The sequence below is a fragment of the Nannobrachium achirus genome, assembly GCF_963921795.1.
Source record: "Nannobrachium achirus genome assembly, chromosome: 2".
In the NCBI taxonomy this organism is placed as follows: domain Eukaryota; kingdom Metazoa; phylum Chordata; class Actinopteri; order Myctophiformes; family Myctophidae; genus Nannobrachium; species Nannobrachium achirus.
The window spans coordinates 59,789,045-59,805,718 of NC_137811.1; the positions used below are offsets into that span (position 1 = coordinate 59,789,045).

Below are 16,674 nucleotides of genomic sequence, written 5' to 3' on the forward strand. Positions count from 1 at the left end.
ATTGTAGAGATATTAGGCCTAGCATGATCAAATCATGTATACCATTACCATTTTCCAAATTTTTTATTTAGTTTTATATTTAGGCAAAAGTAGCCAATTAAACATTGAGGTTCCCACTCTTCTGGTTAAAAAAAAAAAGAAAAAACTCACACTTACAAGTAGGGGGAAAATACATAATAAAAATACTTTTCAACACAGGAAATGATTGCTCTGAACAGATCAGTGTAACAAAGATTTGGCAGATGCGCTCAGCTGCTTCTGAATGTAGTGACTGACCAGGATCTGCGGACGTTGCTGGTAGTTGTTGAGAACCTCGTGAGAGCTTTTCATCTGGTCTCCCTTCAGACGATCCAGTAATGTCACACACACCACAGCCGCTGCGAGTAGCAAGAGAGGAGACAACAGTTAAACTGCCCCTGTTCTAGTCCAGGGCTTCCCAAACATTTTAGAGACTTGCAGATTGGCAATTTCTGCTTAGAGACATTTTTTTAATTAAGACCTGAGGCCAATTCTACAAAATCATCTCTGTGAAAGGGTTACTCTTCAGTCTTCAAGATTCAAATTCAAAAACGGTTAAAGTAGCTGATCGCTCAGTTTCGAGCTTGTAGTACTTTGGGTACTTTTGAGTGACACTGTATTGTGATCAAGTAGGGCACTAATTTACGAAAAAACACGAAATGTTAGAAAATGGAATGGTTTCTACGCGACAGCAACAAAATGCCTTCTAAATCCTAACAGTTTTTTAACATGTTATATACCGTACAGTATGTAGATCTAAAATTAAATTACACATACTTTCCAGGTCTAAATGGGTTTTAAACTGTTAAACAGCTTAAATGCTCTCTCGTCTTACCTCGTAGACCACTGAGTTTGCACATGGCAGCAAAGGCTGAAGACTCCATCTCAATGTTGCAGACTCCAGCTTCAGAGGCTTTGGTCAAGTAGTCTAGTTTGTCCTTCTCAGTGTAGGAGCAGAAGGCTCCATCCAGACGGGCTTGGCCTGGGTAGATGTTATATCACAAACAAAGGCTGTCAACATGGATCTCATCCTGGTTGTGTCTGAATAGTATTTACATTTGCATCATGTATAACCTGACTCCACCATGTGGTGGCGTATGAGTTCCTCATACTTCCATCTCAAACCGCTCAGGGCCAACCGCTGAAGGAGGCGGTCCATTTTTTCAAGCTATTTGGCAGGTGATTGGATGGGGCCGTCTGTCTATCAGTCTGGGCGAGCTAACTCCAACCACTCATATTGACGTGTCTTCATGGCGTATAGAGCATCGCAGCGGAAGTTGATTCCTGGTGTCACTACGTCATTCCCCATTCATTTTCGCCATAGACTTTTACAAAAATATTTATAACAATTATGTTAAGCCTCGAACCAAGCCATCCAGGATGGAGGTGAATCATGACCATATAACCTTTTTTTCTATGAAAAGAACATTTTGAAAATCGCTAAACAAAGGGTAGTTATTAAATGTAGTATATCAAATAATGTAATATTAAAATATGTGTTCACATAGGATCAAAGGTTATATGGTCATGATTCACCTCCATCCTGGATGGCTTGGTTCGAGGCTTAACATAATTGTTATAAATATTTTTGTAAAAGTCTATGGCAAAAATGAATGGGGAATGACGTAGTGACCCCAGGCATCCACTTCCGCTGCGATGCTCTATAGTAGCTGCGCTAGACTAGCCTGGGCTGGCTTCCAATTTCGGGCTTTTGATCCGGTCGGGAGCGGAAGGGCTCCTACGTTTTTCTGTAGTCCAAAACGGACTACACTTTGGCCGGAAACAACGACCGGAAACAGTTTTAACCGCGTCTGGCCATTAAGCAAGCCTGTCCCTGTTCCGGTCTGGTTCCGGTCTCCCCCAAGCCCCCTGTGATTGGCTGAACCGGACGTAGGGAGCGCTCGGTTGTAGTCACTTGGACCGCCGCGCGAGGTGCACCAAACGTTGCGTTTATCGTGCGCTTGCCCAGGCCTTACGGCCTGGGCATAAATATAACGATTGCATTCACCACGGCTTCGTAACTCGCGCGGCGCTCCGCCGGCCGCGCGGCCCTGGCCCGCTCTTCGCGGCCACTCGCGCCTGCGGCGCTCGGGGGCGAAGAGCAGGACCAAGGTCCGCTGGCCTTCGCGCCGCTTGCAATGTCGTGGACAGTAACTGGCTGGCGTATCTAACCATAAAACGAGCGCTCCCTTCATAGACTAGATTGCGAATAGCTTCCTCGCGTTTTAACCAGGTTTTAACCCGTACTTGCGCATGCGCTAACTACTTGCGCATGCGCTAACTGGGTTGAAACTGTTTCCGGTCGTTGTTTCCGGCCAAAGTGTAGTCCGTTTTGGACTACAGAAAAACGTAGGAGCTCTTCCGCTCCCGACCGGATCAAACGGCCCGTTTAGTAAACGAAGACCAGGCTTTCCCCCAGCGGAAAGCCTGGTGATGCGAGGTTAGCGCTAGACTGGCAGGAAAGTAAACACTAAACGCGAGCATCTTTTTTCAAACACATTTCACGTCACGGTCCCCTGATGGGGATCGAGGCGGGCCGCAGGCGACCGCAACGTGAAGTGCGCTTGAAAAAAGAGGCTTGCAGCAGCTTGTGGTAACGGCAATGATGGAAAGTGAAAAACAGGTGCTTCTCGATCGCGTCACACACGGTCTCGCTCAGATCCCGCCCGTAGCTGCCGCTGATTGGTTGGAACCGGGCACGGTGCGGTGTAGCACCAATCTCTGACCGGTTCCAGATGAAGTATGAGGAACTCAATACATCATGTATACCTATTCCGAAAGAGGTACTTCTTATAAGTTTCTATATATTATTTTGCAAGCATGTTTTAAGTTATAAACAAAGTCCGTTGATCCTATTTGGATCCGTGCAATAACATTTATGGGGCTCCATGTTAATACAGCTCAGTCTTCCATAGTGAGCATTGACACAAGGATGAAATGCATTTTAGTTCAACCTGATTACTGTCCACCCTCTAGGGCTGTTAATGCCAACTGTGGAATGGGCCAGGATCAATATATCAGTTATTAGTACCTTCATAGAAATCCATAGTACACATGGTGTTTCCAATGACCGTGTTAAACTGATTCAGCTCCTCACTGCACCGGAGTAGCTCTTCAGCCAGGCATTGGTCCATGTCTGTGTTGCGGACCACAGTCCTCCCCAGGATCACCTGCTCAAACTTGGGCACGAAGGTGGCGTCCACAGACTGCTTGGTGACCACAACAGTGCCCGGCTCAAGACCTGAAAAACAAAAAGTTGCTATGCTGTTTAATCTTGATTTACAACAAAACTCAACTAAGGTCTTATAATTTTTAAATGTGGTTCCGTCAAATGATGTACCTTTATGTTTTACACTCTCTCTTGCATCCCGTTTCAATGAATGACTACAGAATTCAGAATTACCACAAAATTGTTATCTTTGCATAATGTGTGTCTCAAACATAAATGGACAAAGCTAGTTAAGCTCCCTCTTGTGGCATAACTCTGTCCCACACTGAGAGAGAAGAAAAAGAATGCAATGAGGATCTAGCATATTTTGTCAAAAATAGCTAATCTACAAGATCATAAGTTAGCTTGTAGATCTGCTATTTTAAGAGATTTGGTGCAGAGGGAAAAAAGGAAAGGGCCTCCAGTGCCTCCATTCAATTACTGGTAAGTATAATAAGTGGTTAACATATTTTTGTAGGTTTTGGTGCCAGGAGTACCTTCCAAGAATTAGGTTCCACTGAAATCCTGAATATACTCAGTCCTCCATGGCAGAACTGGACACCACTGATTACTGGTCTCCCAGTAATCTAGGATGGTCGGTTTATTGCTTGCTTACCTATACCACCTGAGGTTCCAATGCGTATGATTGCAACATCTGTGCAGCGTGCGTGATGAAGGAGCTTTATCAGCTCATGTAGCATTATGGATATAGATGGGATGCCCATTCCATGCTGGAAGAAACACACGGAAAGTCACAGACAGTTTCCTACAAGCACTTAGAATATGCCTTGGTGTCCCTTGGGAAAAGCCTGCCAACAGTACAATGTTATCAATGTGCAGCATCAGTTATCCTTTAAAGGTAACTAAATTAGTATCATCAGGGGTGATTAACTGAATGGGCCTCTGTGTGAAGTTGCAGTAAATAATTTTGCATTTCTTGATACTATAGTATAGGCAAAGAGCTTAGTCATTCATGTAAATCCTGTTGAGAGATACAGGTGAATTATTGTACTGTTGGCATAAAGTCAGTTTACCTTCCCTGTCAGGGAAAGGGGTCCTTTTACATGTCCACACCTATTATAGTACTGGGAAGTCTAAATAATTTTTAGATGATGCAATTATGATTTTTTTTGTCCATACGTACACTGACAGAAAGCACAGGGCCAATTTTGTACATAGCATAGCGGTCTGTCCCGGCACAAATATTGGGGTACTCAGATTTTGGGTCCTCCAAACCCAGCACACCAGCAACATACTCGATGAATGCTTTCATCCTCCAAGGACTTCCCCCAATACACACAAACTGAAAGAAATGACACAAGCAAGAATCAGAAAGAAAAATAAATCGGTTGATGTTCAATTCAGATAACTATATGGGAGCGTGTTTATTCCAGTAGAATACAGTAAAAAAGTATTACTTTGACATCGCCAAACATAGCTGGTAAGTTGTGAGAGGAGGTTCCCAGATTGAAGTGATAAAGTATGTCATCTTTCATGGTGTCCAGGTGTGGGTTGTGTACATGAACCAGACTTAAAGAGAAGGGGGAAAAAAACAGCAATGCAATTTTACCAGCCAAGCATAATATGCCCATGACATGATGGATTCTAGACGGACTAGTTGGACTATTTGGAGCACTTGGCAGTGGGGTAACCGGTAGAGTCGCCGGAAAAGAAACTTGCAGAGATTTTTATTATTACAGAGAGTAAGGTTAGAAATAACTTTAGGATTACGCATATCTTTCTGAGGTTAAGATTAGAAATAGGGTTAGGTTTTGGCACCGTTTTACTGAGGTTAAGGTTAGGAATAAGGTTAGGTTTAACCGTTTAGGCATAGTTTACAGAGGTATATAAGGATATTAAGGATCTCAATGGAAAATAACAAATAAGCCTTGCCTTATCCGAGTTTCCTTTTAGTTGACATTGTATCAGTGAACTGTTTTATCATACTGTACCTTTTCCTATCCAAAACTTCTAATAACTACCTCAATCAATCAATCAAAAGGCAAAGGCATAAACCATCAGCCCAGGCGAGTTTCTTTCCAGCGGCTCTTCTGGTATTCGGCAGTGGTAGTCTACATTAGTGGTTCTCAACCTGTGGGTCGGGCCCCCCAGGGGGATCCCCACAAGATTTTGGGGGGGTCCCCAGATGATTTATTTAGGGGATCACAGCCTGAAAATGTGGTTTTCCCTTATCATGTCAATGACACCCCAAATTGTTAAAGCTATACTGTGTAAGATGCTCAACTAGTGGTCAGTAGCCCTATAGCAAACCGCGGTCGCGTTCGCGTCTTTCGCCCGTTTTTCGTACCTTCACACCCCCGCGTCTGCCTCCACAACGCCGAGAGCTATCTTTAGAGGGGTCCCTGGTTCCTGTGCGTTCAGGCATTCCGGAGAAACGGACTACTTCACCCTGCCTGGTAGGCGAGATTACCTTTTGAGTAAAGAGACACACGGGCGACTACAAATATGGCGACCCCACTTCAAGATGCGCTGTGATTGGCCGGTAGTGTACCATGTGTGCATGATCGGCGATGTGATTGGGCAACGTATAGACAACGTATACAGATGATGCAGATTACGTCATTTTGGCGCGAAATCCGGTCCACGGCCAGGATCATAGAAAACATAAAAGAGAAGGCTTCAGAAGCTGAAAATAACGGAGTGGGTGTTCTAAAACTTTTGCGATTTAACAGTTAGGACAATTTTAAGATTTGTTTTATAAAAAAAGTTACATGGTACAACTTTAAGTAATTAGTTACGCTCATTGTTGCAAACTAACACTGTTGTATATGGCGAATAAAAAACAGTAGAAAACTGTTACAAAAATAATACCCGATTTTGAAGAGTGTGTGTGTGAGTGACTGTGTGTGTGTGCGTGCGTGCTGTGTGTTGCACTGTGTGCTAAAATAACTAGTAACTACAGCTCCTTGTTACACCGTTGTGCGGGGAATAAGCACCCGAAACCGTAATAAAAATAACCCAAAACCGGATAAAAAACATGAATTTTCGGCGCGCGGCAAAAGGCAGCACGCAAGTCCTCCAAGCTCAGCTCCCCTTGGGATTTGGGAGTTCCAGCGCCCCTGCGGCCCCCCATGGACAAAGATTTTGTGCCACCACAGACCACCAGAAGAGAAGATTTGTGTTAAAAAAAATCTGCTATTTCTGAAGAGGCAAAATATAAAATATAGATAAAGTGGTTAAAATGACTGTGTGCTATATTAATTATTTTAGCTGCAGACCCCCTGGGACCTCCCCAAGGTCCCCTGGGGGATCCCACTTTGAGAACCACTGGTCTACATGTTTTTATTAACAAAACCAAATATTTTTCCAGGACCCTTGATAAATTCCAAGCCTTTCCCAGGACTGACCGGAAACATTTTTTTTTCTAAATTCAAAACAATTCCAGGAATGTCATAATGTTAGGAGGACCCTGTGAGTCGATCAGCTGTTCTTCGCGCATGTAGAGGCGCGCGCGTGCACGCGCAATGACCGCCCCCCCCGGGTAGGAAAAACACAGCATTACACCACTGGTTTTGTCATGGTTTTTCCTGTTAAACTGCAACAGTCTCCTCAGGAAGTAGCCATGGTCTTGATGACACACCCAATAGTTTTGTAACATCAGAATTAACCTAGTCTTGGTAATGAAGCCACAAACAATAGCCTACAAAAAAGTGAACTAGTTAGTTACACATTATAATTCAATTAAGCCTTTACCTGAAACAAGATGAAACTCACTCACCTATTGCATGACGACTTTTGATTATCATCATTTAAGGCCATTTTCCTGGAGATTAAGACCAGTTAGAGGTTATGAAAACTGACAATGATAACGCGATTAGCTACATTATTGCCTAAAAGCAACGCTAATAATCCATATTCAGTTATTGCCACAATATAATGTAATGCAACCATTTAGGCAGTTTAGCATATCTTAAGTTATTACTAGTTAGTAGCTACATTTTGGACCAAGGCAAAACCCCCAGGAGAGGAAATTTAAACTGTAGCATCGCACCACAGATACAGTGTATGAGGCACTGCAGAGGTCAATGTCGCTATAAAACTACGATAAGGACTAATGTAATCAATCAGCCTACACATTTACCTTGGTAACGCGAGTTGTATCCTGTGATGAGAATAGGCCTATTATAGCTATAATGAGTTACAGTAGTTTTTCCCTCTGATCGTCCAAATGATCCTCTATTTCCTCCGCACCGTATCGGATTCGGTTCATATGCTCATTGTGCTGACGTCAGGACAACGCAGCGTGCTCCAAGTATCGATGTCACGTAAACTGCCACCACTGGCCCACCAGTGGACAGTGGTGGAAATATTTGCCTGCCCACTCACGTTTTACTTAGGTAAAAGTATCAATACGGCAATGTAGATAGGCCTATACTCGATTACAAATAAAAGTCCGGAATTCAAAATGTATTTGCACAATATTATTGGTATCTACTTACCAAGTACAACAGAGTAGAAAGAAGTAAATGTAGGCCTACTGGAAGACCAAAAAATTCTAAGTAACTAGGCTACAGTAGGCCCTACTTGAGTAAATGTACTTAGTTTACTTACTCCACTGACTGCCATCCACTCATGCGCTCTGTAACGCAGTGGCCAGAAGAATGCCTCTCTCCCTCCATCCAATCACCCAATATAAATGTTTTTTTTTTACAAAGCAGTGTTGCACCTTATAAAATAAAGTGATGTCTTGAGTTCATTCTTGAATACATTCCACTGTTTGATGTGTGAATTCAGAAAGCCTCCATTCTTAACAGTTTATTCGCAATATCTACTATAGTAGGCCTACTCTCAGGAGAAAAAAGCTTTTCTGATAACCCAAAACTTGAAGATGCAGGTGAATCATGCTTCTGTTGAGAGTTATGTCTTCTCGCACTTGTACTCCACAGTTGTGTTTTGATTGTGAATAACAGCCTTGTATTCAGCAAGTTATTTTTGAGGGAATGTTTTGGCTGTCTAGCCCACAGAGCATCCCAAATAGACATTTCAGAAAGTGAATGACTGGTAGTTTACCGCAGTTGATAAATTATGATGTATTTATTACACCTTACATGTTGCAATATAGGCTACTGTATATCCATGTGCCAGAGTTGGCCAAGAGCTAATTTTCATCTGTACAAGAGACAGGTTGATTTGATTCGTGCTCATATGCACTGACAGACGATTAACCCATAGGACTGTGCATTGTACTGGCAGAGAGCACATTCTGACAAGGATAAGTATGACAGCAGAAGACCATCTGCAGAATGCAGTAGTCTATTACATTTGACAGGTGCCAGTGTTGGGATTTGAATGAATCATATGTTGATTGATAGAGTACACACTTGGATGTTATGTGGTCACAAAAGGGAACCTTTTTAGCTCTTGTACAATGCTCTTGTATGGTTATAAGATATTTTATGAATTCCTTTTAATGAAGTTGGTTACTCTTATTTTATGTATTTTATGTAAAGTGACTTTTGGTACTTTGGGAAAAGCGCTATATACATTTGAGCTATTATTACTTAGATGAAAAATATAACATTCTCATTGTTTACGTTCAGCATGATGTAATGACAGTGTAGGCTATTTCTTCTCAGAAGGAATAGTCATGAAAAGGCTTTCCAATAGGAACACTTTTATCTAAAATTCAATGCAAACAAAACAACTCACTCAAAAAGGGGGAAAACAAACACAAAAGCATTCCCAAAAACAAAAGCATAGAACATTTTTTTCTTTTTTACAAGAAATTACAAACAAATTTAAAACAAATTCAAAACTTTGAACCCTTTCAAAAGTGTCAGTCCCCAAAAATACTCATTTTAAGATGGCACCATTTTGTCTACTTACCGTTATGGGAAGTTCAGAAACCTGATAATCAATGACATCATCAATGGGCAACAATGGCTATTATAAACTACAGCACTCTCTTTCTAGCATGCTGATATAGAAGCAACCACGCTGAGCTTTGTCGAGTGTCTATACGAACACAATTGGACCATGTTCGGTGAGGGAAGCAGGGTGGAGAGGGTGATATTTGTCACTGCACGTATTCCTATGGGCTGGGGCCGCACCTGTCAGCAGGGAGTGTTGGGCAAGAGGAGTAGGACTGAGGTGCTATGTGCTCCCTGTAGGGGCTCCTCACTGGCAGGTGAGCCAGTAGGGTACCAGAGCAGTGACAACTGCTATTGTCGGGGAGAGGGGTGGGTAAAAACTGATCTGAACTGAAAAAAAAAAGGAAATGGTTTCTGAACTGAAAACAGCCCGAGTAGACAGAAATGGTACCACAACATAATAAGCAATATAGTGAAGACCAATTATATGAAGACAGGTTGAAACTGGTTGAAGTGGTCCTGGTCCTAAACCATTTTCATTGCAGCTTTGACCTTTCAAAAAAATTACAATTCATTATTTTCCTCAGCCAGAGGAGCCCAGGCTCTCTGTAAAGTTGAATAAGAAACAAGACATTAAAAACAATAAATCAGTTACTTGTTGGACAGCAATGGCTACCATTAGTTTATTGTTTAAGATTTATCCAACTTACAGGCTTTTCCAACACGACAGGGTGCTCGGGCAAGAACTCCGGTTTCTTGTTGGCCTGAGGACAATTTGCCAGCTCCATCAAAAATTCCCTTGTGTAGGAAATTCTTCCTAAAACAAAAAAAGATATAAAGTGTTCATACTGTACAAACATCATTTGGGCCAAATCCCTATAACCCAGTGAATAAAATTTGTATATAAAGATTACGTTATGTGGTACTTTGTTTATCGTGTCACTTGTGAAAACGTGTTTGTCATCTTCAACATGAGATCAAGCTTGGTCACATCCTATACATACTAAACATTGAGAAAAGTCTTCTCAACATGTGTCTTTCACAGGCAAAATGTTTACCCTCTAATAGCTCTATATACTGTATTGTTATTATGGTTGTTTGTGGGTATGTATCTAGGTGTCCGACCTTTTTGAAGACCGTAGCCCTGAAATGGCTGGGATTCTGGGAATATATGTATGCATGTAGGTGTCTGCCTACAGCCAATGAGGGACCAGCATTTCTGTTGAAGCCACTGGTGATATTAGCAGAGTTCGGTATATAGAAGCGTTCTTCGTAAAGTCTTCATTAACAGCCAATGAGGCCAGCAGGGCACACCTTGTGGCGCGCTCTGCTTGCGCACAAGTTAGCCATGTGTGCATGTGTGGCCTACTTGTGCGTCAGGCGCAAGTTGACACCTCGACAGAGTGCAATTCTAGTTTTTACTAAAATAATCAAAATTGCATGTATTTCCCCCCTGAATGTTAGATGTTGAGAATGGGGTATTCATGGGTGTCAATTTGATATGTATGAGTGTATGTTGTTCTGCTGCAAAATGAAATAAATATAATGTAATAAATAATAAACTTAACCAAACTTTACCCGATCTTTCATTGGTTCCAGGTAAGCAGAATTTGTCTTGACCCTGTTTGTCCAGCTGGAGGATCCTACAGAACTGCTCAACAGTAACTCCCCCCTTCAGATGGTAAAAAACAACAACAGAACTATGTTAGAACATTTACAAAACTTGTACAAAATGACCTTTAACCCCCTGGATGCCATCGAGGGAATTTTCTTGCTGTAACGTGAGCACCATTCATAATGATGAAATGCAATGTTTTCATACAGTATTGTCAAGGCACATAATGTTTTCATATGTTTTTATATTGCAAGTGCATACTTTCATGTTCCGTGTGTGCATTTGTCACTTAATAATGGTATAATCTTTGTCTATTCACTGTGTGTCTCATAGGAAGGCTGTGGACAGTTCAGGGGAATCCAAGCTAATAGAAACCACAGGCTTTCTATTCCTAGAAAGTTACCATGCTATTAAATGAATAGAAGCCATTGTTCTCACATTAATAAAACAATCGAAATATTTATAAAAAAAAAAAAAAAAAAAGTAACTCCCCCCTTCAGATGGTAAAAAACAACAACAGAACTATGTTAGAACATTTACAAAACTTGTACAAAATGACCTTTAACCCCCTGGATGCCATCGAGGGAATTTTCTTGCTGTAACGTGAGCACCATTCATAATGATGAAATGCAATGTTTTCATACAGTATTGTCAAGGCACATAATGTTTTCATATGTTTTTATATTGCAAGTGCATACTTTCATGTTCCGTGTGTGCATTTGTCACTTAATAATGGTATAATCTTTGTCTATTCACTGTGTGTCTCATAGGAAGGCTGTGGACAGTTCAGGGGAATCCAAGCTAATAGAAACCACAGGCTTTCTATTCCTAGAAAGTTACCATGCTATTAAATGAATAGAAGCCATTGTTCTCACATTAATAAAACAATCGAAATATTTATAAAAAAAAAAAAAAAAAAAGCCTAACATGTTATATTTCGAAAATTTGAATATAGGTTGAAAATGGGTGAAGTCGTCATTTAATGTTCGCATATGAACAGTCATTATGATTCACAAGATTTAAAGGAAAGCACCACTCACCTGTCGGTCTGCCTCTACAAATACCTGTTTATAAGAATCAGCATCCCCCCTAAGCCCTGAAGTAAGCAATAGAGTGGTTTATTAGTGAGACATGCATTATAAATAGTACTGTATACTGCTGTGACTATCAGGAAACAGATGATCCAAAGCTTGTAGTTATATTCTCATTTCATTTTTATTATTTAACATCTCTCCCCAACAAGCACCTTACCCTCCAATTACCTCACAATCCCTATCATATGCCTTTTGTATTCTAATCTATTTATGCCTTGTGTGCATATTGCTAGCCCTGAAACATGACGGTCACTGATAACATGACGTACGACCATCATGGTTGAGGATTTACCTCTGTTGGAGGACGCAAATTCAAACGCATCTACAAACTACACAATCATTCAAATTTCACAAACAAAGTGCTTAATAAAGTCGCAATCCATTGTAAATCTTGGCCGGCATTGTGTTCTTTAATAAGAAGCCTTTTTATCAGATATTTTTCTGTTTTCGCATGCATTTCCTGGTGTTCCCCAAGGTAAATAGGAGGTAAGGATATCACGTGACAACGGGGATGCGCCATGGCTATGAAGCTCACCATGGGTGCCAGAACTCGCACCAGAAGTGCGATAAAATACATGTCAGTTTTCCCAATGACCCCGAGCGCAACGGTGGGGGCCGATGGGCAATAGGCTTCCCACACTCCCGCGCCACTACCGTTGCGCTCAGGGTCGTTGGGAAAACCGCGGTCGCGTCAGTGAATGAAGCGGGCTTGATCAGCTCATGAACAAACCTGGAACAAAAACTATTTATGAACAACTGAGACCTTTGTCATATAATCTGTTCAGGAATATAAAAGAAGACATATCAAAGGTATTTTTACAATCACTTGCTTTTCGATGTGCACAGTACATAATTAAATAATAATAATAACAGTAAATAATAATCGTTTCTGTCTCCGATTTATCGCGAGATTTGGTTCACAGACAGGAGACGGTGTGTAGTCTAGCAATACTTGGCACGTTTAGAAACATACTTTTTGCTCTTTAGATACTGCTATAAAATGACACAGTGCACACATCAAAAATCCACACAGCAGAAAAAAATGTGTGACATGCCTTCTTTTATTTTCCTGAGCTGAGTATGTTATAAAGGTCTCACTTTTTCATAAATAGTGTTTGTTCATGAACTTCATGAGCTGCTGGGAGGCTGCTCCAGTCTTCCATCGAACTTTCGGCTGCAGTTTGGCACCCATGGTGCGACGAATCTGCCGGTTGGAATTGCGAGATAGCAAAAGGGGTGTGGATGTCTTTACCTCCTATTTACCTTGGTGTTCCCCATGCGCACCAACGCCATCTATTGAACACTGAGATGTGGGCGTGGCCTTGCAAAAATGGGTCCGGAAATGCATGGGAAAACAGAATACTATCAGATAAAAAGGCTTATTATTAAAGAACACAATGCCGGCCAAGATTTATACAAAGCCGAGTCTGACCAAGATTTACAATGGGTTGTGACTTTATTAAGCACTTTGTTTGTGAAATTTAGAAAGAAGAAGACATCTGAACCATATTAACTACTTACTGAGTCCTGGGAGACCATTATTGCAGCGTCGAAGGGGCCTTGCCGGCTCCAGGTGCTTCTGAAGCATTCTACGGCTGGTCACCTCCATCCTGAAAACACATGTTACAAGTAAATGAAGATTTTGACTATTATTGTTTCACTATTATTGTTTCACATCACATCACATGACGTGATCATGGCATTTGGTGTGAAACAGTCAGTGGCTTTGCTGTGATCACCATCAGATAGACAGGACTTATTTTGAATTTGCAGATAGCTTGAAGATCTATCTCTTCTCGTCAGCATCGGCAAGCAACATCATCATGTATAAATTGCGTTCTCAGGAAGGTTTCTCTTCTGAAATAGTTGGATATGGGGGTTACCATTATTATGATAATATTGATTGATTGAACTTTGTTAAAAGTTTGCAAAGGAAAGGGTACAGGATAGCACAGTTCGCTGATACAAGGTCAACTAAAAGGATAAAGACCACAAGAAAGCCATTTAGGCTTGTTTGCATTGGGGTTCCTTTGTACTCATTCATTGCGACCGTCAGGGAGCAGTTTACTATGAAAACCTCCACCAGCCGTCCGTCCGTCCGTCCGTCCGTCCGTCCGTCCGTCCCACGTCACACCTTTGTTTGTGTACGGTGTGATGTCATATATCTTCAGTATGACATCACACCACATGTGTACACAAACCTTTGTGTACGTTGCTGTGGCAACAGTCTGTTGTTGCTGGTCTGTTAGTGTACGTTAGCAACCACCTTAGCAACCATGGTTTTACCCTAGCAACCAACTGTTTACCATAGCAACCATGTTTTTTTACCCTAGCAACCAACTGGGCATAAAAGGGATTCTGTTAGGGATCTCCATATATGGGCATAAAAGGGATTCTGTTAGGGATCTCCATATATGGGCATAAAAGGGATTCTGTTAGGGATCTCCATATATGGGCATAAAAGGGATTCTGTTAGCTGTTAGTGATCTCCATATATGGGCATAAAAGGGATGCTGTTAGGGATCTCCATATATGGGCATAAAAGGGATTCTGTTAGGGATCTCCATATATGGGCATGAAAGGGATTATGTTAGGGATCTCCATATATGGGCATAAAAGGGATTGTATCCCAGATGATGCCCTGTACTTGGGATTTGTTGATGTAAATGTTCACATAGAGTGTAATAATTGGTAAAACAAACTTTTGGCCTATTTGTGGAGATAAGCGACCAACGGTCGCTTATCTCCCGATTAGGGAGTCTTACTGGTACAAGGAATATCAGTATTTGTTTTGCAATGCAATACTTATAACATATATTAATTAAAAACAATCTGGGTCAAAGGTATGCACAAGACTTGGACATTTATTAAAGTGTGACAACATTTTTCATTTGACAGTTTAGATTAAAGCAGTGGTTCTCAAAGTGGATTTCAGGGACTCTCTAGGTTGATCTCCTTTTAGTTAACCTTGTACCAGTGAACTGTACCGTCATGAAACTGTACCTCTTTCTATGTAAACTTCTAATAGTCTTCAATCAATCAAAGTCTAAATTGACCCTTAAGACTAACTTTGATCAGTGTACAAATGGAACCAAATCCATTTGTTCACTGTCAAAGTTAAGGGGAGACCTTCAAATGTTAAAGTTTGAGAACCACTGAATTAAAGAATTAAACTCGACATAAACTAATAATTATCAACTTTAGCTTTAGCAAAAAAAAAGATGCTTGTGGTGCCAGTCTACTAAGTTATTGAAAAGTTCAAAGAGGGCCAATAACCTGTCAATTTAACCACATTGCATCCCTTTTTGTAGAAATAGGAGATCAACAAACTGACAACGCGTCCGTCGCATCGTAATAGCGTACAAAGTTGTACCGGTAGACAAGTTATTTTCGGTGCGAACTGCGAACTATGACGGATTGCCCTAATCACTGCTAATATCTACTGAAGTTATCTTCATCAATGATGACAAGCGACACGCCTAAATAATTAAAAGGCATATACGCCGCAGTACCACGCCGTCGTCGCTTGTAAAACAGCACAGGACTGATCTGCAAGCTGTAAACACACTTAACACAGCGCGTCCAACTTTGTAACTCAGTTTTTCTCTCTTTTTTTGGTGGGAGACAAGCGATGGAGTCCTGGAAATCAAGCTAACCCATTAGCACTGGTGGCGTGACAACTTCTTCTGTTGACTTTTTAATCTTTACCAGATATAACATCCTAATTTTGGTAATCCACATGTTTTTTTTGTCGTGTTCAGTCACCTGTATGGATCTGTCTGCAGCTGTCTGTCTGTGCCGCCGGCTTGCTCGGTGCGTGTCGTCTTGATGCTGAAGCGGAGCGACGGTCCACCGGGCTGGGCTGGGCTGAACAGGACAGGCAGCCTCCGGCTTGATGCTCCAAACACTACTTTATAAAATCAGTGCTGGGGCTGCAGCACCTGTGTCAAGCCATGCCGTCATGTCATCTGCGTCAAGCAAGTCCCCCAAGCACATGGAGCTGAATCCGGCCGTCCAATTTCAAAATAAACTGTAATCTCTCTCTGTCTTGTCTAATCCGAATCTGCCAAAGCAGTTATATTAGTCTGCTATAATTATATGTATAAATAAATACATAAATGTTACACATTTAAGATGAAATCTGTAATTTAGTCTTTATAGCTTTGCTTTTGTTAAGAGTTAAGGGAAGGAATAGGCAGGTTTATTTTTTTGTAGACTAATGTGACCAGAGACCTCACGTTCCTATGCTCGAGTCCATTTCCGTATCCGCCTGTGACCGGATCTCCAAACCACTTAGCCCTGAATACAGGACGGGCTAATAGACCACTATGCTCCATAGCGAACTCTACGTCAAGTTAATACATTTAAAAAGAACTTCGGGTTGGTGAACTTCAAAATAAGACCAACGATTAAGCAGAAGTAATAGCTTGTACTTCCAGTGTATCATTAATTTATTTAAACTACCGTCCGTGACTTTAAATACGCTGGATGGATGACGATTCAATGAAAGCCAAGAGATCCAACTGCTATAATTAATGTATCAAGATTGACACTAGGAAATTGCTCAATGCCGCCACTCATAGGCTATATAGCAGCCAATTAATAATCATTTATTATAAGAAAGCTCACCTGTTGGAAATTGCCATTTTATATAAAAATGACAATACAAATTGCAAAAATCACCATAATAGGAATTACATTACATTCCAACCATGACCCTAATAGCCTATGGTAAAGAAGACATTAAAAATACTAAGTCAAAACCATTAAAGGTACTTTTGGACGAAAATGGTCAATGTCTGAATTATATTGTATGTACAATACATATTCTTTAACAAATAATTATAAATGGGGGCCAAGTATAGCTATCGTTTTCATTTCAGAATATTTTGCAAGATATGCAACACT

General features: G+C 41.1%; 2 protein-coding genes across 2 annotated transcripts; both read right to left on the bottom strand.

The window, feature by feature from the left end:
* Positions 1 to 219: 219 nt before the first annotated feature.
* On the bottom strand, positions 220 to 7,398 carry upp1 (uridine phosphorylase 1; the record flags this gene model as incomplete). Its single annotated transcript, XM_080743097.1, has 8 exons — positions 7,329 to 7,398; positions 6,966 to 7,010; positions 4,645 to 4,756; positions 4,371 to 4,529; positions 3,843 to 3,957; positions 3,050 to 3,259; positions 854 to 1,000; positions 220 to 377 (listed from the first exon to the last, which is right to left on the bottom strand). Exons 2-8 carry the CDS (start codon positions 7,004 to 7,006, stop codon positions 220 to 222), a joined length of 942 nt encoding a protein of 313 aa, XP_080599223.1. The 5' UTR covers positions 7,007 to 7,010; positions 7,329 to 7,398.
* Positions 7,399 to 9,310: 1,912 nt separating this feature from the next.
* gra (granulito) lies at positions 9,311 to 15,662 on the bottom strand. Its single transcript, XM_080749491.1, has 6 exons — positions 15,532 to 15,662; positions 13,288 to 13,376; positions 11,713 to 11,768; positions 10,636 to 10,729; positions 9,768 to 9,874; positions 9,311 to 9,663 (listed from the first exon to the last, which is right to left on the bottom strand). Exons 2-6 carry the CDS (start codon positions 13,373 to 13,375, stop codon positions 9,622 to 9,624), a joined length of 387 nt encoding a protein of 128 aa, XP_080605617.1. The 5' UTR covers position 13,376; positions 15,532 to 15,662; the 3' UTR covers positions 9,311 to 9,621.
* Positions 15,663 to 16,674: the final 1,012 nt, after the last annotated feature.

Bases quoted from the DNA above. Each gene is read 5' to 3' on its own strand.
- gra (XM_080749491.1), bottom strand. From the start codon at position 13,375: ATGGAGGTGACCAGCCGTAGAATGCTTCAGAAGCACCTGGAGCCGGCA. The intron at 11,769-13,287 runs GTAAGTAGTTAA...TGCTTACTTCAG, and splicing joins TAATGGTCTCCCAGGACTCA to GGCTTAGGGGGGATGCTGAT. The intron at 9,664-9,767 runs GTAAGTTGGATA...TCAACTTTACAG, and splicing joins CTGTCGTGTTGGAAAAGCCT to AGAGCCTGGGCTCCTCTGGC.